This window comes from Thamnophis sirtalis, unplaced genomic scaffold, assembly GCF_051295495.1.
Source record: "Thamnophis sirtalis isolate CommonGarterSnake01/CBP01778 unplaced genomic scaffold, rThaSir2_p1.2 scaffold_15, whole genome shotgun sequence".
In the NCBI taxonomy this organism is placed as follows: domain Eukaryota; kingdom Metazoa; phylum Chordata; class Lepidosauria; order Squamata; family Natricidae; genus Thamnophis; species Thamnophis sirtalis.
The window spans coordinates 18,667,018-18,687,763 of NW_028261395.1; the positions used below are offsets into that span (position 1 = coordinate 18,667,018).

General features: G+C 39.3%; 2 protein-coding genes across 2 annotated transcripts in view; both read left to right on the forward strand.

The window, feature by feature from the left end:
• The first annotated feature begins 1,608 nt into the window (after positions 1–1,608).
• Positions 1,609–5,091, forward strand: CHCHD1 (coiled-coil-helix-coiled-coil-helix domain containing 1). Its single transcript, XM_014060551.2, has 3 exons — positions 1,609–1,783; positions 3,115–3,233; positions 4,718–5,091. Exons 1-3 carry the CDS (start codon positions 1,639–1,641, stop codon positions 4,820–4,822), a joined length of 369 nt encoding a protein of 122 aa, XP_013916026.1. The 5' UTR covers positions 1,609–1,638; the 3' UTR covers positions 4,823–5,091.
• Positions 5,092–16,239: 11,148 nt separating this feature from the next.
• The window catches only part of LOC106544074 (neurotrypsin), a 39,246-nt gene continuing 34,739 nt past the window's right edge, over positions 16,240–20,746 (forward strand). Inside the window, exons 1-3 of the mRNA XM_087702419.1 lie at positions 16,240–16,257; positions 18,356–18,413; positions 19,225–19,461. Of these exons, the coding sequence (XP_087558545.1) occupies positions 16,240–16,257; positions 18,356–18,413; positions 19,225–19,461 (313 nt within the window). The remainder of the gene's footprint in view (positions 16,258–18,355; positions 18,414–19,224; positions 19,462–20,746) is intronic.

Genomic DNA, 20,746 nt, shown 5'->3' on the forward strand with positions numbered 1-20,746 from the left:
CATTAGACATATTGAGCAACTATTCTGAAATTGTTGCAGGTGTGCGAACCATTTCAAAAATATAGAAACCATCAATCCCAAACTAGCATCTTAGCAGAACCTTATGGCAGCCAATAGTATTTGTCTCCAAGAGGTCTCTGGTAGCCAGAAAAAAATAGTGAGACTAATCTGTTGAATGACATGAAACCACAATTGGTTACTGTAAAGTTTTCATCGGAATATTCAGTGCAGTTGGATGGATAGAAAGACAGGTATTGAAAATAAGGTACCCAAAGGTACCTTCATGTAAGAAATTATTCATGATTGGCAAAAGCATACATTGATAAAAAGGAGATCAATAGAATATATCTACAATGAGAAACTGACTTTATTCGCATTCATTAAATTTGCAAGTTCAAAAGAGTCCTATAATTCTAAAATCCTCATTACAAAGCCATTTAACAGGCTTGGCTACATATGTCGTACTTATTAAAGGAAAGGAGAAATTTTCAAAGCCAAATTTCAGCATCAGTAAATTGTTTCACCTCTGACTGCAACTGCCACATGGTTCCTCTAAAACAAAAATTAATTTTCTTAAGCAACTACATTTTGTATATTACAGAAAGGAAAATATATTAGCTGAGAAATCACATTAAATTTGTTCCCAGGTCCCTCGTTCCCTTGAGTCTCTATGACTCTATGATGGAACAGAATAAATCCATCAATAAAGAATCTGAATAAATGTAGCAAATTGGTATTTTTAAAACACATTATTGGGTTCATATGTAGATTTCAATAAGTATTTAGACCAAGATGTTACTGGGGAATGTAATACAGAAATTTTCTATTGAAAGCAAGAATAAAGCTATATATCCACTCTCATAGCTAAAATGAATAATCACCATCTTTCTGGGTTGTTTTTTGCGCCTCAGTTGATTTCAAGCAGTTACGTATAATGTTCTGGTATAATGTTCTGCATCCTGGGACTCTTCAAATAAGTTTTAGCAGCTCTTTAAATGAAATCACTAAGCTATGAATAAATGGTTTGTGGAAGAGACTTGATTATGTTGAATGGCTGCATCAATAAATGCCAGCTTTTCTTTTCAAAGATCAGAACTCTTACAGTGTGAAATAAGAGACAGTCTCATTTAACTGGAAGAACAATGGATTGGTAAGATTTTAATCATATGCCCCCAATACAGCATGATCCTACAGATCTTAATGCAGAACTAAATTACACCGATCTCATTGGTACAGAGTTCAAAAAACTAACCATATCTTTCATTGAACAAGCCAAAAATTGTCATTTTAAACACTGAACTTTTAAACAGTGACACTGATTCTGGGAGTTTAAGTCCACAAGTCTTAAAGTTCCCAAGTTTGGACACCCCTGCACTACTCTTTCTAACCCTCCTCCTCCCGAGTCACTTTGGCGGGGAGCCCCGCGTTCAGAATATCGGGGATTGCGCGGCCGGCCCCGGCCACTCCAACACGGGAGCAGCTCCAAGAAGTCCGCGGCTTCCCGGCTGGACATCTCCGCCCAACGGGAGAGTTTGGCGCACACTCGCTGGGGATCTCAGTGGCTGCCGCTCTTGAGCACCGGAAGTGCGGCTCTATGGTACGCGGGCAATCACGTGGCGACCGCTCTTCCGGTGTGCCATGGCGGGCTCTCATGGCGGAATCTCCTTCTTGAGGAGCCACTGTGGCGACTTCGTGAAGGTCCCGGGCAGGCGCCGCCCGATCAAGGCCAAACTGCCTCTGGCGCTAGCCGACCGCGTCTCCAACCGGACTCTGAAGCTCGGAGGTAGGCGGAGGCGGGCAGCGCCCAGCGGTCCCCCGCGCAACAAACCCGCCTTTCCGTCCTATTTCGGGCGTTTGGTTTGTGGTGGGTCGTGGAGGGAAACGAAGGTGGTTTTCGAAGTCCAGAGCCTGTAATGGCTGAGAAAGGGGGAACCGCCAGGAAGGAGGCGGAGGCGGCAAGTCACTTTCGTGCCCGTAACATTAATAGATTAACAGAATTGGAATGGACCCTAGAGTTCATCTAGTCCAACGCCACCCCGCTCAAACAGGAGACCATACACCATTTCTGACAGATGGCAGTCCAGTCTCTTCTTGAAAGCCTCCAGGGATGAAGCTCCCAACAACTTCCGAAGGGAACTTCTGTTCCATTGGTTGATTGTTCTCACTGTCAGAAAATTTCTCCTTATTTCCAGGTTGAATCTTTCCTTGTTCAGTTTCCATGCATTATTCCTTCTCTGGCCTTCAGGTGCCTTGGAGAATAGCTTGACTCCTTCTTCTCTGTGGCAGCCCCTCAAATATTGGAAGACTGCTATCCTGCCTCCCCTGGTCCTTCTCTTCACTAGACTAGCCATGCCCAGTTCCTGCAACCGTTAATTGTATGCTTTAGCCTCCAGTCCCCTCATCCTCCTGGTTGCTCTTCTCTGCACTTTTTCTAAAGTCTCAACATATTTTTATAGTGTTGTGACTAAAACTGGATGCAGGATTCTAGGTGTGGTCCGGATCATCTTGACTTCACCTACGTTTTCGTGGGCTCCTTGAAGGGCGTATGACAAGTGTATATATATTTGAACAGAATTATCCGCGTACGCTGTAATTTCTCAACCTCCATAACTTTTAAGGCACATAAACTTCAACTCCCATAATTCCTTGGTATAGGCTAGAGCAGAGCTGGCTGGAGAATTCTGGGAGTTGAAGTCCACAAGTCTTAAAGTTGCCAAGTTTGGGAACCACTGGGCTAGAGGGGGAAGCTTACCCCATGTACATATGTACTGACATTCTATATGTATGTACCGGTTCACACAGCTGCTCCCGATTCTGCTAAAATTTATCTGATCGAATATCTCTCTTGTGCCAGGCATTACATACAACAGGGATCTGGCCCACCTTGATCCGAGGTCTTTCCATTGACCAGTGACTTTCCCCCTGATCCTCCTTCCCATTATACATACTATTTAAGAATTTTCAATTCCAATGGAAGGTAACAGCCTCTTGGAATAATATGCTGTGATCAGTGTCTGCTGTATGTTCTTCCTCATTTTGTGTGTTTCTTTTGCAATAGATTGGTAGAAGCTATAAAATACTCCTGGATAATGGGAGTTTCTTTTTATTTTACAGAGGCAAGTTGTGTTACAGAGATGGCATTGATGATGGCTTGTTGGAAGGCAAATGAGTTCAGTGACAGTGTTTGTGCTAAGGAGATTACAACATTTTTTGAATGTGCAGCAAAAGCAGAAGTAATTGCATTTTATTTTTTCCCAATATTCTATAAAGAAATTGTTTTCCATATATATTGAGTTTGTAATGCCTTAGAATCACCAATTGTTTTAATTGCATAGCATTTTATTTAAAATTTCTTTAATAAACTTTCATCTAATTAAAATGGGCAGCAATGATAATTTAGCAAATATAAGTAAAGACAATTGATGCTTCAAACTGCTGGTACTAGCACCTGAAATCCTAAATAAATTGCTCTTGAATTGATTTAAAATACTTGTCAGCCAGGGAAAGTAGTCAGTGGTGATACTGCTGGATTCCATAATACTGGCATTTACATTATTAAAATGAGAAACAAGACTAGGATAACATCACTACCACTATTGTCATTTCTTCTGAAATGAGTCTGCTTTAACTCTTTGTTATCCTCACTCATGAACCACTTTTTTATAAAAGCCAAAGAACTGTGCAAACTATTTTGAACTCAGAACAACCCTGGGAGGTGCAGTTTTGAAATACTCCTGTGTTGATTCAACTTGGAAATGACTCAATTGGGAATGCTTATTTTGACCTCTGAATAGAGCCATGATGAGATCACATTGCTTCTGGTGATGTTGGAACATCCCAATTGAAGCTTGAAACTTAAAAAATAGTCCAAATTGCATTTTTTTGAAACTCTATTGATTTCTGCCATCTTTTTCTAGAACCAACAAGTTAAAATTGACCCTGTTATTGGGAGCATGCTCTTTGACATAGGAGAAGAATAGCACAGAGGGACAATGCTCAATACTCAAACAGCTAACTTTATTGCTAACAAAATAAAATAAAAATGGAGGTAGCATATGCCTAATTGTTTAACTATTGTTACAAAATAAAATTGAGAGAAAAAGTTGGAAGTATGCCATATCCCCAAAATTGGTTTTCGATATCTGGAAGACTGCATATAAGTCTTATTCCCATACTAAGGGTACCATGAAAGTATCCTATGCTTCATTAAATCCTAAAATTGGAAGTAGTCATAATGCTTTGTAAAAAAGGAAACTTGTTTAAAGAAAAATAATTGCCGAAATGGTCCATACATTACATATTTGCTTCTCATTGTTTTCTTTGTGGTTATAGAAAGACATAATAATTTATATAGAATGCATCATAAAAGTCATATTGCTAATTCTTCTTTTTCTGTTACATTTATTTGTAGAATATAATAGATTCTTAAAAAACAACTAACAAGATTAAGACCAAACTAGTCACAAAGTGTGACCAAAATAATATATTTTTCTCATACTCCTAGGGATAGATTTTAAAATTTCAACTACTCTACATTTGCCATAAAATTAATTGTTAATTTGAGTAATAAATGAGAAATAGACTTTTGACAATACCAGTTCAGTTTGTCAAAATTAACTCTAGTCATTTAACGATTGGGATCAATAATGTTGGAAAAATCACTGGGAATTTACATTGCAGTTCAATAACTGCATAAATTTATTTGTGCTTTTTTCAGACAAAGAAAAAGGAGACAACTCCAGAAGAATCTTCGGGAACTCTTAATTCACAACAAGTCAACAAATTACTTGGACGATTCCCAAATATTACACACTATTATTAACAAAAATTGTTTCTGTAAATATCTGATTAAAACCTGAAATTAGATCAAGTTTGGAAAACTCCCCCACCCCCACTTGTTAAAACTGAGGAGAAATAATCTTCAGAATTGCCAGATATAAGTGACTTTGTCTAAAAAGATCTGCTGCCAGTAAGACCAAACTTACATTTTCTCTGATGTGAAGGTTCTTCAAGCAAAAAACTTCCTTATAGATTGTTCAGTTATTGTCACATTGAGTTATATGAAATAAAATCTTATAATGAAATATGCTATATAGATACTAAAATTAAATTATAAATTAAATATATAGTTTTTCATGTATATTCAAGTTCTTGATAATGAAGTTTTCTCTTTTAACCCTGGCTAAAAGTGTGTTTCTGGCCTACTAGATGAAGATTAGTACCATAAATCCGCTTATCCTCTCCATGAGATTCCCTCCTCTCTCTCCTGGATCTTTCTTGGGAGCAGCACTTCTCTAGATCATGATTGTCTCTTCGTTTTTCCTAGTGGGAATGTGACTGACAGTTGAATCCAGTCCCCAAGGAGCTGTTGCTTGAAAGTACTCTCAACCAGCAGCTCTTATAAGTCCTGCTTCCAAAAATTACCCATTGCTAAGTCCTATGAGAGTCTTGACATTTATGGAATGAGGCTTTGAGAATGGAGGCACTTTGATTCTCCCTAATAATATCCAGAGCCCAGGAAAAGCCCTTGGTAAGATCTTTATGCTGCATCCTAGTACCCATTCAAACCAAAAGCATGTTTAATATAATAGGCATCTCATGATCTGTGTGGGTCATGGTAGAAAGTGATGAGTACTGGCACCAATAATATTTTTACCAAATTAAACCAGTGAAAAATTGTCCAAATGAAATAATCTAGATCAGAGGTGTCATTGAGGGCATTAGGGTTATGTTTGACATCGGAGGAGCAGTCTGTGTCTGTGTCTGTGGCCGGGGGTGGGCGTGGCCGGAGTGGGTGTTGGACACAGGCTCAAAATGCATTTTCCCCCTTCTTTCTTTCCACGGTTCTTTATTATAAGCATTTACCTATTTCTTCTACCAGATATTACTGGCAAACATTTATTACTTATTCTTCATACTCCACTAAACTTTTTGTTTCTAAATTTATACCCTGTTTAATAATAAATTGTTTTTCCAGGCAGAAAAGCTATTTATGCTATTGTATTTTTTTCAACTAATAATAAAAATACAATGGCATAAGTAACATAATACCAGATCTAACAGCAGAGGCCAATTTCCAGGATAGTAAATAGAAATGGCTGTCAAGTATAGATTGTGGATTGAAGATTAAATGGACCTACAATATGTAAAACCCAGCATTAAACTGTAGTGTAGTATAGTGTAGCATTAGTATATATATATAGAAGGTTGCTTGTTTTCTATTAGATCAGGCACTTACTTGAGGCCACATAATTGTAATCCAGTCCATTCAAATCCCCCTGCAGCACTTTGCTGGCTGAAAACGTGCCACATGTGTGGGTGGGAGCGGTCTTAGGGATTCTTTGGTTGGTCTGTTTACTGATGGCTGTTTGGCAGTTTCTCGATTGGAGGACCACTTACTTGATTTTTGGTCTGAAGTTATCCTTGGGAGTTAATCTATGCTGATCTTGGTAATTACTGGTGGGGAAATGCTGGAGTCTTTGTTCTCTTGGGCTGATTGATTGGCTCTCTTGCATAATCTACAGATGTTGTTAATGTCTATGTGTCTATTGATGGGTGATTTGTCAGAGTGCCAGGCTTCTAGAACAGGGATGTCAAGCTCAAGACCCATGAGCTGAATTCGGCCCACGGAGTTGCTTAAATCTCCCCCTGCTGCCTGTTTTTGGCCTGGATGGCCTCCTGCAGCACTTCGCTGGCCAAAATGGTGTGTTTTGTGCCCTGTTTTGGCCAACAAAGTGCTGCAGGAGGTGTCCGTCCCGTCTTCCCCGACCCAGCCCACAGAGAACTACGGTGCTGATCCGGCCCTCAAAGAAATCCAGTTTGACACCCCTGTTCTAGAAATTCACTGGCATTTTGGATTTGGCCTGGTCTAGGATTATCACATTTTGCCATAGGCATATGAGCAATCGCCCTAACTGAGCACCACCGCGCATGTGCACACGGCTTCCACCAGCCAGCTGATTTTCAGGTCTCTGCAACACGTGCTATTTAATAAAAATGCAGTTAAAACGCTACAAGCCATCGAGAATATAACAATATATATCCAACAGGAACAGGAAGTGCTTCACAGGAGCAGATAGAAGTAAATCCTAGAGAGGCAGGAAATGCATCACTGAATAATGGAGATGAATGCTAGAGAGGAATAAAGCTGTGTACAAGGCCGACATAACCCCCGTAACAGCATGAACATGCACAGGAAAGCTTCAGGGAGGCCTGCTAGGCCCAAAACGGGACATGGGTGGGGCATGCGTGCGTGCACAGGAGGCAGGGTGCATGCAAGGGGTATATGCATGCATTGTATTATGGGTGCGGGCACGTGCGACAGCATGCCTGTGCACGCTTTCGGCATGTGAGGACAAAAAGGTTAGCCTTCACTGGTCTATATGTTGTGAAATTATCTTTAATTTCACAACATATAGACCAGTGAAGGCTAACCTTTCATTCACCATGTTTTCTGACTGCCAGTTAGTGTTCGTGGAAGCACGAATCGTGTGTAAGTATCTTCTCCATTATTTTATATTTGGGGAAGATCTAATTTCGTGATGATGAAACTATGGCACGCATGCCATATGTGGCACTTGGAGCCATTTGTCAGGACACGCAAGGCATGCATGTGTGCACTGGCCAGCTGACTTCGGCCTTCTTTTGAGGCCATTTTTCGCCCTTCAGAGGCTTCCTTGAACCCTCCAGAGCACGAAAAACCAGCCCTATGGGCAAATCGGAAGTTCGGAAGCGTACTTCTGGTTTGCTTGTAGGGCCAGTTTTAGCGTTCAGGAGGCTTCCCTGAAGGCTCCGGAGGGTGAAAAAGCCACTACGGACAAACTGGAAGTGACTTCCGGTTTGCTCGTAGGGTCATTTTTTTGCCCTCCAGAGCCTTCAGGGAAGCCCCCTGAAGGCCCTTGAAGACTCCGGAGGATGAAAAATGACCCTACAGAAGCTCCTGAAGCCTCCAGAGGGCCTCCAGGGTGGGGGGAGGCTGTTTTCGCCCTCCCCAGGCTCCTATAAAGCCTCTGAAGCCTGAGGAGGATGAAAAAAGCACACAAAAAATGGGGGGGGGAGCACTGGTCATGCATGCATCCACGCTGGGACATGCGCATAACATTATGGGTGTGGCATGCCCGCTCACAACCCCCCTGTGCTCCCCCCGCTTTTGGCACGTGAGCCAAAAAAGATTTGCCATCACTGGTATAGGTGTTATCAGTAAAAACATATAAGCCTCCACTCCCAAACCTCAGGAAAACAAGGGATCTCCACATTTGGAGAAGTCAAGCCATATAAGGGCTTCATAGGTATCAACCAGTACTTGAATTGCACCCCCAAGCTAATATGAAGCCAGTGTAATGCCTGGAGTACATTTCTAGAGATGCGATGGCTCATGGCTAAGACTGAGCTTGTCAATGAGAAAGGTTGGCAATTTGGTGGTTCAAATCCCTAGCACGGTGTAACAGAATGAGCACCCATTATTTGTCCCAGCTTCTGCCAACCTAGCAGTTTGAAAGCATGTAAAAATGCAAATGGGAAGGTAACAGCATTCTGTGCGCCTTCAGCCACATGACCACGGAGTCGTCTTCGGACAGTGCTGGCTCTTTGGCTTTGAAACGAAGATGAGGACTGCTCCCTAGAGTCGGGAACAACTAGCACATGTGGGGAACCTTTATCTTTACCCTATTAATTTACTCTGAATTAATAAATTATCTAAATTAAAATTTTGCCCTGCCAGTGGTGAAAAATATGATTTATGCTAAGCCATACTAGACCCAGTAATTTATTTGAATGATCTACCTGTGAATTAAGAACTATATTGAGGGAGATTTTTCTCTTGGGCAACCAGGATATCCAAAGTCTCTTGTCCATATTGAGGTATTTTATAAAAGCTGGATGAAGCCCAAAGTATTTGTTTTGCAATGAAGTCAGTGTCAGCAAGATGACCACTGAAAAGCCCAGTCCTAATTCATCTTGGAAGGCAGGGATCTGTGAGAATTGGGCATATATAATGCTCAAGGAAAAGCCTCTTTTAGGAAGAACAGGTGAGATAAAAGGCTGAATAGGTACAAAAAAGAAGAAGTGCAGAAGTAGCTGGAAAATATTTTTGCATTCTTTAGTGGTTCACACAAAGCAGACTTAGGAGATCTCAGTTCCACTCTACCATTTTTTGCTGGAGGAGGAAAAGCTAAAGCAACAAAGACTAAAGACAAGTGTGCCTTTAATGGGGCTGCTGTGAGTTTTGTTCCTTGCATGAAAATGACAGGAACCTCTGAGACCCTATGAAAGCGAAGGGAGGGGAATAGCGGCACAGGAGGCCAATGATAAATTCAGCCAGAGACAGTAATGCAAAGCACCAGCATGAAGAATCAGCTCTCGGCTGGCGGAAGGATGGTGCTCCCCCAAGTGTTCCTCTCACTGCTGTGGCTTGGATCTGGGCAGGTAGGAGATGCGGCTTTCATCTGCCAGCAGTCATTGAGCCGTTTAATGTTGCATTGACCAGCTCACGATGCCTGGCAGGTTATTATTATAACCTGGCAGGTTATTATTACTATCTAGGCATGCCAAGATTATGGAAATTACCTTGCTAAGAGATCTGTGGCATTGGAAGAGTTAAGAGGTTAATTTTACACCATGATAGCAATGCAAACATTACAGAGTGGGGTTTGCAAACTAGGTTCATGTTCTACACACATGGCAGATTTTTTGTCTCAATCTTGATTGATTAGCCACGATCAAGCACTTCGTCTGAGCATTTATAATAATATAATGCCAGGATTTGGAAAGATACCTAACTTTCCTCCTCATGAATTCTCCTATACATCCAGGAGGAGAAAAGGCTGCAAAAAAGGGTGTTACTTCCCAGCAATGCTGAATTACTGCATCTAGAGCAAGCTGTACTATGGAATGACTTCCTCACTAACAACTCCCTCATTTGATGCAGACTCTGAATGCAAATAGGCTGGCAGTCTGTTCTATGCTTTGTAATGAATTATTTGTGCAAGTTACTGTATTGATGTGCTTTAGTTGATTTCTGTAGACAGTCTTTATTCAGATGATTAAATAACAATGCATCCACGTGAGATATGCCGGAGAAAAATAATTACAAAGGCGTTTCCAAGTTTAAAATAACCCTCCCCCATCCCAAGTATGCAGGTGTCATTGGATATCTCTGTCCTTTTGCTCATTTTCTCATTAAGTCAGTGATGCAGTCAATGAGCAGAGATCGCTGCAGGTCAAGCAAAGGGCAGCAGCCACCAGTGGGCATTGAAAATAACCTACCACAATAATCAGCTGTTCTGAAAAGCAATCAGCAACAAATTGAGGATAACTTACTGAAATAAAACTCCAATGAAAAAGTTAGAGTGGAAAATTCCTGCTTAAAATTCCAAATTTAAGGAATGGCAAGACTTGATTTAAGGCTGTTGCTCACACCCACCTGCCTTGGAATTAGTAAACATTAGTTTTGCTGCATCAAAAATAAATTAGGTACAGAAGAGAAATTAATATTAATATTATGGCAGAAGAAATAGTAAAAGGACCGATGATAGCCTGGGCTAAAAATTTTGGTCATTATATTCAGCTGGAGGATTGGGAAAGAATTTGGAATAAAACTACACAATGACAAAATCTGTCGCGTACAAAGTGTTGAAAGAAAGGTCCTTCTGGGTTCGCCTCCAAGTGGGGAAAACCCCAAAGAAGACACTGGAGACATGGAGGCTGCTTGGAAAGATGGTTTTAATGATTACAGGGCTTGAGTCCTGAACAGAAAAGGTGATCACATGCTTCAAAGTTGGTGGAGAAGAAAAGGGAAGGGAAGGGAAGGGAGGAAGAGAAGCTGAGTCCCTGGTTTTATGTCCTCTCTGGCCTTTGATCTTGATCTTGTATTCTGATTGGTTGTCAGACTCCCATGGGGCCATATACAGGGGCAACTCTCTAGGCTGCGTTTTGAACCTAGGTTTGGTTGAATTCTCAGATGCCATGTGGCGAGTTGGGTAAAGGGCCAATATTATCATGCCTTAATCCCATTACTCTGGAGCTGAAGGGGAGAACTCTTTATTATGTAAAGTGGACTAGCTCAGGCTTTAATGGCTCATTGACAAAGGGGGATGGGCAGGAAGCTGCTTATTTATCAATGGATAAATAAGAGGACCATGAAATGCACAGCTTAGAAGCATAGATGTATAGATATAGGAATAATTAGGAATGTATCAAAATGTATTTGAATAACAAATGGTTATGTTAGTACTGTCAAAAAGGATTGTAACTTATACAAAACTATTTTTAATTGTATTTGTATTTTAAAATTTTTAATTCTCAATAAAGGTTTAAAAAAATAAGTTTTGTGATGTTTTAAAGACCAGAGTCTTCCAAGGACTTAAATCTTTTCCCTTTGTGGTACTTCCAATGTTTTATAGCTTTTTTAATTTGATAACTTTATGTAACTTAATTTTTAATAACTTAAGTGCTGTAAGATATTAATTTCTTTAATGGGATTTCAGGCCATGGAAACTTCACTATAAAGTATAAGTGCAATGGCTGAGTCAGAGATAATTGCAAAGATGATGTGATATATTCCAAAAGAGAATGAATGAGCAAAATTCTACTTCCTCCCCCTCCAAAAAAAGCCATCTCTTTGCTTGTCTGGTCTAGGAATACAGCCAGTATATTGTAAGATGTTGGTCACGGTGTTGAGCATGGTCAAGAAAATGCAGATGTAAGAACCCAACTGACCATAGTTTAGCAGGTGACTTTGGGTCATTCATCTTCTTTTAACTGACCCTATTTCATGAGTTCTTTTATTGTTATTATTATTAAAAGCTTAAAATTTTTTTTTTACAAATATATACCTCCCCCGCCCCGAACCCAGTTCCTCCCACCTCTCCCACCCAACCTCCCAGAGCAAATATAGGGTATAAACATTAACAACCATATTCTAAAATAAACTAACAGGCTTTAGCATCATCCCTCACTTGTACTTTAACTCGCCTTTTATAAAGCTAATTTTAAACAAGTTGTATCATTCCTTGCTCATTCACTCATAAGCTATCTGGACTTTCTTAGTCCCATATTTATTCTGAATATAATCATTCCATCTTCTCCATTCCAGCTTGTATTTCTCATCTGAATGGTCCTTAAGATATGCTGATATTTTAGCCATCTCTGCTAAGTGTGTTACTTTTAATGTCTGTTCTTGAATAGTAGGCAAATCTTTCTTCTTCCAGTACTGCGCCACCAACAGTCTTATAGCAATAGCAATAGCAATAGCAGTAGACTTATATACCGCTTCATAGGCCTTTCAGGCCTCTCTAAGCGGTTTACAGAGAGTCAGCATATTGCCCCCAACAATCTGGGTCCTCATTTTACCCACCTCGGAAGGATGGAAGGCTGAGTCAACCCTGAGCCGGTGAGATTTGAACCGCTGACCTGCTGATCTAGCAGTAGCCTGCAGTGCTGCATTTAACCACTGCGCCACCTTGGCTCTTGTCTTGCTGCTGTTGTAAGATTAAAAATCAAATTAGTCTCTATAACTGTACAGTCTGTAATTATACCTAACAGGAATAACTGAGGAGTAAACTTTATCCTCTTTTTAAAAATATTTTGCATAATCCACCATATTTTTATCCAAAATGCTTTAACCTTTTTACAAGTCCACCATATATGGTAATGCGTATCATCAACACAATCACATCTCCAACATTTAGGTTGTAAATTCGGATACATACAAACCATTTTTAAGGATCTATTTCACAGGTTCTTGTGAACATAAAATTAAAACATCTCTCAAGTACATAGACTTTAGCCTATGGACAGGAATAGGCTGGAAGAGGAATAAAAATACAGGCAATTAAGTCATCTTTGCATACTGTTTCCCCACTTCTTTTGGAAGCTCTCTTTGGACAAAGATCCTATTTAACCATTTATAGTACACACTCCTTTGTCCTGCAATGCACTATTCATGAGAGTCAGATCACTAACCCCAACCCTAACTGAAATAATTCTGCATTATTTGTTCAAGGAGAACTAGCAAACATACTGTATTCATTTTCAAATCTATTTTTGTTATTTTGTCTAGATATATTAATACTTCAACAAATATCAGCATTAAGCATTCATTGGAAGAATAGTGTGGCTTATTAATTTCTTCTCCTTGAAACGGCTTTCTACATTTAACCACTTTTTTAGAAAATCTCTATCTACTGTACCTCTAATGGTCTACAGATTTTTAAATGGTTGAATAGCTAGAGTTTACTTTTGTTTACTGATGGTTAGTGAAAGCACAAGGCTATGCCAAACAACCATGCATTATTAGGTCTATGCTAATAATTACAGTAAACTATGTGTTGCAGCTTCATCCAATATGTATACTGCATGGGATCCCCATTCCACAATGGTTCCCACATGTAGTCCATGAGTGTAGTGCTGGTAAAAGTGTAGATGTTAATTCCTTAACATACCTACAAAGCATTGGAGAGACTTTATGAGATTCTGGTACAGAAGATTAGAAATGTGAGATTGACATTGACTTTGTTGTTTCAGAAGACAAAACAAGAAGTAATGGGTCTAAATTAAAAGGAAGGAGATTTGGGCTAGGCATCAGGAAGAATCTATTACAATAAGAATGAGATCTGTTTGACAGTGGCTTTTGCCAAATGACCACCTGTTAGGAATGCTGTAGTAGATATCATTGGGATTATGATATCTGGCACTTAGAAAGATTGGTCTTGTCAGGCGCAAGTAATTACGAATAGAACAGGAGTTTAGTTCAAGACATTTCAAGTTTATTTTATGCTACCTATACACAAGAATCCGATCTACTAATAGTCAAGGCAAATTGATGCTAGAATAGGAGTAACAGAATTCAAGATGGCCTGGACTCTTGTTGGAGTGGAGCAGCTGCAAACTGATGAAGCTAATGACCCCACAACCTCAGGCTCAGTCTGGTCATCTCCAATATGTCTAGTTGCTCTCAGATGTTATTTCCATAATTGGTTTTATGCCTTTGAGTCTATCTTGACTCTGGTTAACTTCTTGAATTATCCCTGCTGTTTTCTTGACCATATTTTTGGCAGTAGTTTGTGCTTGCCTTCTTCGTAGAGAGATGGCCCAGGTCACGCAGCTGGTCTTGTGCTTGAAGTGGGACTGGAACCTATAGTCTCCCAGTCTGATGCTTTAATCACTACACTGGACTGTCTCTCCTTCTGTTAAAAATATATAAACATACAATCAGAATCTCAAGAGACCACCAAATCTCACACCATCTCTAGCAACAACAAAAGAAATAATTTGATGGTCTTTTGAGATTTTAACCATTTTAAAAGCAGTTAGTTTGTGGATGCTTTTTCCCCACAGATATCATCTTCCTGACCTCTTTCACATGTGCTGGTTTTCCAAAAAACACTTGTGATGACAGCTTAGTGATCTGTCAAAGGAAAAGGCTAAGAATGAGTCCTAACACACTTGTCTGCCTCCACATGTTTACAAACACTTAAATTGCAAACCTGAGTATTCTTTTAAGTATATCTTCCTTCCTACTGCTTCATCCCTTTGATGAGAAAGAGCCCACAAGATTCACTCCTTTTGTTTAAAAAGATGTTATGAAGATTTAAAAAAAAAAACACTGACTATATAGGTTCTTAAGAAAGCAAGATCAGAGGGAACCTCCACCCAAGTCATAAATCCCTTCCCATCTCTTCAGCTGCTTCCAGACGAGTCTTTTAACATGCAGCATGCATGGTTCTTTAGAGCAATTTCATGGAGTGTCCAGATGACATCAGCATCCTTACTTTGATTTTTCTTTTGTCCTTTGTTTGTTTGAATGGCAGTAATCCATTTTGGAAAAAGAAGCAAATTAGTCATGCAAATCTCAGAAAGGATTTATCTTCTGTAGCATTTCGCTTCTTTTTTCCCCATGTTTTATTTATTTTATTTATATAACATTTAAATTCCATCGAACAGTGTGTAATCTGGGTACAGTTATTTTTGAACAATCATAATCCACATATTGTTGTATTCATCATAATATTAAAATATAATAATATAATAATATTTAACATCTTTCTTAACAACTCTTCACATTAATATTTCCTCTTTTTATATCTTCTCCTTTCTGACTCCTGTTTCTATTGTCTAACCATTGATAAAATACATCCCATATCAAAAAATATTCAGTTTCTTCTTTATCCTTAATAGTGGGTGTTAATCTATCCATATCTGTGCATTCTAATATTTTCATTACTTTCTCATCTGACAGAATCTGATGGTTTTTCCATTGCTGTGCAAATACAGTTCTGGTTGCTGTTAGTATATGTAAAACCATATATATAGTCTTTTAATCATATTTTTCCGGTATAATGCCCAACAAGAATATCTCTGGTTTCAAGTCTATGTGTTGCTTTATCATGTATGTATTTTCGTCCAGTATTTTTTAGCTTTTGGGCATGTCCACCACATATGGTAGTATGAACCAGATGATTTATTACACTTCCAGCACTTAGCAGATCTATCTTTATACATTTTTGCCAGTCTTGCCGGTGCAAAATGCCATTTATAAAACATTTTGTACAGGTTTTCTTTGTATGAAGTTGACATAGTCAATTTAATTTTTCTATTCCATAGTTTCTGCCATTTATCAAGTTCTATTACATGTCCAAAGTTTTTAGCCCAGGTAATAATTGTCTCCTTTACCTGCTCACTTTCAAGTTTAATACTTAATAAATAACAATATAATTTATTTATCAGTTTTTTATCTGTTCCAATTAAAATCTGGTCTAATTAGGTTAGTTCTTTATTAAAACCATATGTCTTGGCGTCTTTCTATGTGTGGCTACCATGTAATGTCTATTCCATGGCTACTGAGTTCCTATTTGGATTTTAATTTCCCTTTGTCATTCAAAATATCTTTATATCTTATAATTTTTTTTTCATGTTCATAACATTAGGAGGTATCAATGCCTCCATAATGGAAAGCCAGATTGGTATTTTCAAATAGTGTTGTTCTTTTATTTTAAACCAGACTAATAACAATGCATTCCTAACATAATGTCTCTGGAAGTAACTATGTATCTTGTTCTTCTCATACCATAAAAAAAACTAGCCAACCTAGTTTGCTAAATATAATAGTCTGCCTATTTTAATATTCCCCAAAATATTTCATTCTTTAAGGGGGCTTCCCATAATATATTTCAGGTAAAGTACAGGATTAGGATTAATTTAGGAGAAAATTGTAATCATTTTCAAAGCATCTTTGGCTCCAAAATGGACATAATAGACACAGTAAAGCTTTTTTTAAAAAAATCACTAATGACTGCTTCTTAAACTTTTTGTTCTTAGAAGATTTTTAAAAATTATGGAGGACCCCAAAAGAGCTTTTGTTTGTATGGGTCATGTTTATAATTATCATATTAAAAATGAAAACTGATGCATTTGTAGAACATTTACTGAATCTTCTAAACATAACAATGTTAGACATTAGATATAACATAAATGAAATGTATTAAATGAAAAAAACCGATAAATTTTAACAAATAAATAATTATTAGAAGTATGAAATCATTTTGCTTTTTTGCAAATATCTTCAAAAACTGGCAAACAATTTTTATTTTGTGGATTCCTGGGTGGTCTTAGGGACCCCCGGAGATCTTCAGACTACCTTTAAGAAACATTGTTAGGGTATATTTATTTGTCAGGCATGAAAGATAAAGTCCACACCTGAAGGTCCAGTTAAACTAATTTGCTAACCATCCCTATGCAGAGGAATCTTCTCAACGAACAGTTAGCACCTGCTTGTGGTTATATAAGGGTCAGTGGAATTCAAGGTGTGTTGGACTATGTTCACTTGCACCTACATAGAAAGTCTGGGCTGATCTCTCAACTCCACTGCCAGTTTCTGCCATTCCTGCTACAATTAGGACTACCAGATCTAAACTGCAAACCTCAAATGAACCACTAGAGGGCAGTAAAGCGGTATAGAAAAATCCTAACTCTTTGCTAACATCTAATGGTCATCCAAAATATTCATTGGTCAGATCTGGTATAGCCCAAGAACTTCTATCCCACCACTGTTTCTACTGTCCAATCCCACAGAAGCAGTTCAAAGTCAGTCCAGGATCATCTTCACTTCCATTGAGCTTGGAGGGACCATCTCTTTGGGTGATCATGAAGAAAGTGCAAAGAGCATCATTTAATGAGTGCTCTGCTCCTCTCCACTCTGCATGTTTAATTAATACAATATGTACTGTATGTGTTTGATGGATATACAAAGAAAAAAATGAGCTGATTTGTAGGAAGTTGTTAACTCTGTTGGACTTTAAAAACCTGTGAAAGAATTGGGCTTTGGCAAAATGCTACATAAACTGAACAGCAAGAGTTTTGAAAGGCTTGCTGGAGAAAAACAGTCTGATCTCAAACTCTACAGAGCTGCATCACAAGCAGTGCAAATGGAAACATCACCATTTGTGTAATTTCAAAAGCACCAGACTAAAGCCAAAATAAATTGGTTCAAATATTAAATGCAAATGACAGAATGAGATCACATATATCTGATTCCGGAGTGGTGCAAAGTCCGTATGCAAAAGCACCCTTGGATTGTACACCCCAGTGGCACTATTACTACTGGTAGACACTATGCTGAGCTAAGATTCTATCTCTACCCCATTTGTATCTTGCTTCTTCCCTTAGCCACCTTTGTTAATGTTAATGTTAATATTAATTGTTTTAATATTTTAATGCTGTGTATTGTTGTTTCTACTGTGTGGTAAACTTCCTAGAGTCCCCTGATGGTGAGATGGGCAACATATATATTTAATAAATGGACAAATGTGTTCCAGAATGATTAGAGAATTGGATCCTTTAGAATCTTTTAATTCTCTTCATTTGGGGGGTTATAAATGGAGGCAGGCATAGGTGTGGTCCCATTTTGACTTTTTGACCATTCCCTATGAAAGGTGCTGCTGCGCTGCATTTTGATTGGTGGTTTTGAGACATCAATTTGTACAGACTCATCTCTCTCTTTCTCTAATATGTCCTGGAGGCTTTTAGATAAACTCTGGGTGTTCAAAGACATATTTTGAACAGCAACTCTCTCTTGTAAATTGCCTCAAGAACAGCTCAAGGAGGGGTTAACACATCAGTTCCATTAACACAGAAACTGTACTTGGTGTCCAGGATCCCAGCTGAGTCTCAGCTAAACCCTTCAACGGGGTGAAGTTTGAGTGGCAGCTCACAAAAGTAGTGGGATTTCTAGAGTCAGAAACCCTACCTCCTTTGTGCTATATCAAAAGTGCTCTTTTAAGAGAAATGTTGATCATCAGTTCAATTTTTATGTGATGGGGTGATAATTTGTTTGCTAATTTTGTTCTTTCTTCTACCTTAGCCCCAGCCTCCGCCTGTCTTAGGATCGCAGCCCAATCAGAATCAATTGCAGAATGCAGGTAATAATCTAAGTGATGATGTTTCTATTACTATCAAATAAATATATTATTTTTATATTACTGAAGACCATTTTTCCATTAAATGGCTCTGTGATTATCATCAACATGTTGTCTGAGTTTTGTGTGATGTATGATGTGACCAAGAGCCTCTTGTATTGAGACCAAGATTCAGCATCCTGAAATTTCCATATCAGTCTTCAAAGCAAATATGAAGCTACAATAAGGGACCTATTTTAACCCAAAGACCACACTGGCATCAGTTAAGCATTCTCCTCCTCCTCCTCCTCCTCCTCCTCCTCCTCCTCCTCCTCCTCCTCCTCCTCCTCCTCCTCCTCCTCCTCCTCCTCCTCCTCCTTTCCTCAGGTGTTGAGGGAAGCATGCTAAATGATTACAAGAAACTTGCCAAATTTCAGTGCTCTCCACTGACCCCCTTCATATAAAATTTTATAAAACAAACACCCATTTATATAAAGTGTTCAGATCAAGGGATTTAACAGTCCATAGTGCCTAATGCCTTAGAAATACATCTACTTGTCCAGTGATAAAATGCAACACGTTCTAAATGACAATTCTGCAGCAATATCCTCTCATGGCTTTTCCATTCCAGGAGAGTTTAGCCAGAAGGAGGGAGGCAGGAGAGGGAGAAAGATTGCAGGTGCTGCTGTTTTGCCTAATAAAATCCTGTCACAAAAAAGATGGCTGTTTTCTGGCTGAGCACTACTTTCAGAGGGAAACAAAAGATAAATTGTCATCAGAGATGCTACACAAGCTGATCATTAAACTAAACATGAACCTTCTCTTCCACTTTCAGCATTTTCTCTCTGTGACATGGAGCCTTTTGGATACTATAACGGAAACCTCACCACAACCCTCTCTGGGTCAGTTTGCTTAAACTGGTCAGACTTCCCTGATTACATTCAGCAGTATCCAAATCGGGGACTAGGAAACCACAACTACTGCAGGAATCCAGATGGGGGACCCACCCCTTGGTGCTTCTATCAACTCATTTCAGGAGCAACTGGCTGGGCAAACTGTGATTGTAGCCAGGGTAAGCATCACAGGTGAAAATTGGGGTGGCATTAATAACTATAAAATGAGGCCTTAAAAATGTTAGGAATGTTTTCAAAAGTAGAAGGAGCAACCTGATTTAAACTGGGTTTGCATCCAGATTAAGAATTCAAGTTTTCTGGAATGGAGATTGGATTACCAGAAATCTAAACAGAAGACAGTGTGCCACAGAAAATGTACTTAATATTTAACCCACTGTATCTCCTCCTTACTGGATTCCCTCTGGAAAGGAAATAGTGGGAGAAAATGAAAAGAGGGAAGAAATAGAATAGCATTTGAACATCATAAACCATCAGGAAGTTGGGTGACCAACAGAAGCATTCTTGGGGAAGGACAGTGTTCAAAAAAGTGAAGATGACATTCACAACAGAGTCCCCCTGTTTTACATGAAAATGGAAATGCCAGTTTTGGTAATAGTGTGATATTCTTTTTCCTTTTTAATTGTCATTTTAAAAATGGGCTGATCAGGTAGCATGAGGAACTGATGGCAGGTGGACCAAGGCAATCATGGGATGGATCCCACTTGAGAAAAACCATCCACGAAAGAGACCTAAAAGAAGATGGAGTGACAACATCAGCAAGCTTTGCATGCCCAATTTGCATGCAAAAGAAAGGTCAGGACCGTATAGGTTGGAAACATGTGGAAGAGGCCTCCATCCTTCAGTAGATAGATGATGGCTAAAATGATGAATTATCATAAAGTAATTGAGATTTTGGGTTAGAGAGGAGGATGTCAGGTGAGGCGTTCTCTAAAAGGTAGGTGGTGCAGTGATAACCACCAGCCAGATGCCAAGGCAGGCCATGGAGAGCAGAGTTTCTCAACCTTAGCAGCTTTGAGGGGAGTGGGCTTCAACTCCTATGCTGGTGAAGAATTCTGGAAGTTAAAATCCACACATTTTAAGTTTGCCAAGGTTGAGAAAATACTGGGCTAGAGCAGCTAGCTGTCAGAGCTCTCAGCCTGCCATGAACTATGGGGGGGGGAGGGAGACGGAGAGGGGAAAATGAAACTGATGAAGTTGATGGGAAGAGAATGGCTGCATCTCTCCTATTCAAGCTTCATGAGCTGAAAATCTGATATTAGCAATGGTGGTGGGAGGTGGGGTGGGAGAGTGAAGCCCAGGCTTGTGAGAAGCTTCAGCCAGCCAAGGTCAACTATCCTGTGCAGAGCTGGGAGCTGAGAACCTGTTTCCTAAACAATGTACAAGCACCTAGTTGGACATTTAAAGATAACAGGGGATGGAGGGAAGAGAACATTTTAGTTAGCC

Excerpts from the sequence above, each read along its gene's own strand:
- CHCHD1 (XM_014060551.2), top strand. The coding sequence starts at position 1,639 with ATGGCGGGCTCTCATGGCGGAATCTCCTTCTTGAGGAGCCACTGTGGC. Across the intron at positions 1,784-3,114 it reads CCGGACTCTGAAGCTCGGAG|AGGCAAGTTGTGTTACAGAG; the intron begins GTAGGCGGAGGC and ends TTTATTTTACAG. Across the intron at positions 3,234-4,717 it reads AATGTGCAGCAAAAGCAGAA|ACAAAGAAAAAGGAGACAAC; the intron begins GTAATTGCATTT and ends TGCTTTTTTCAG.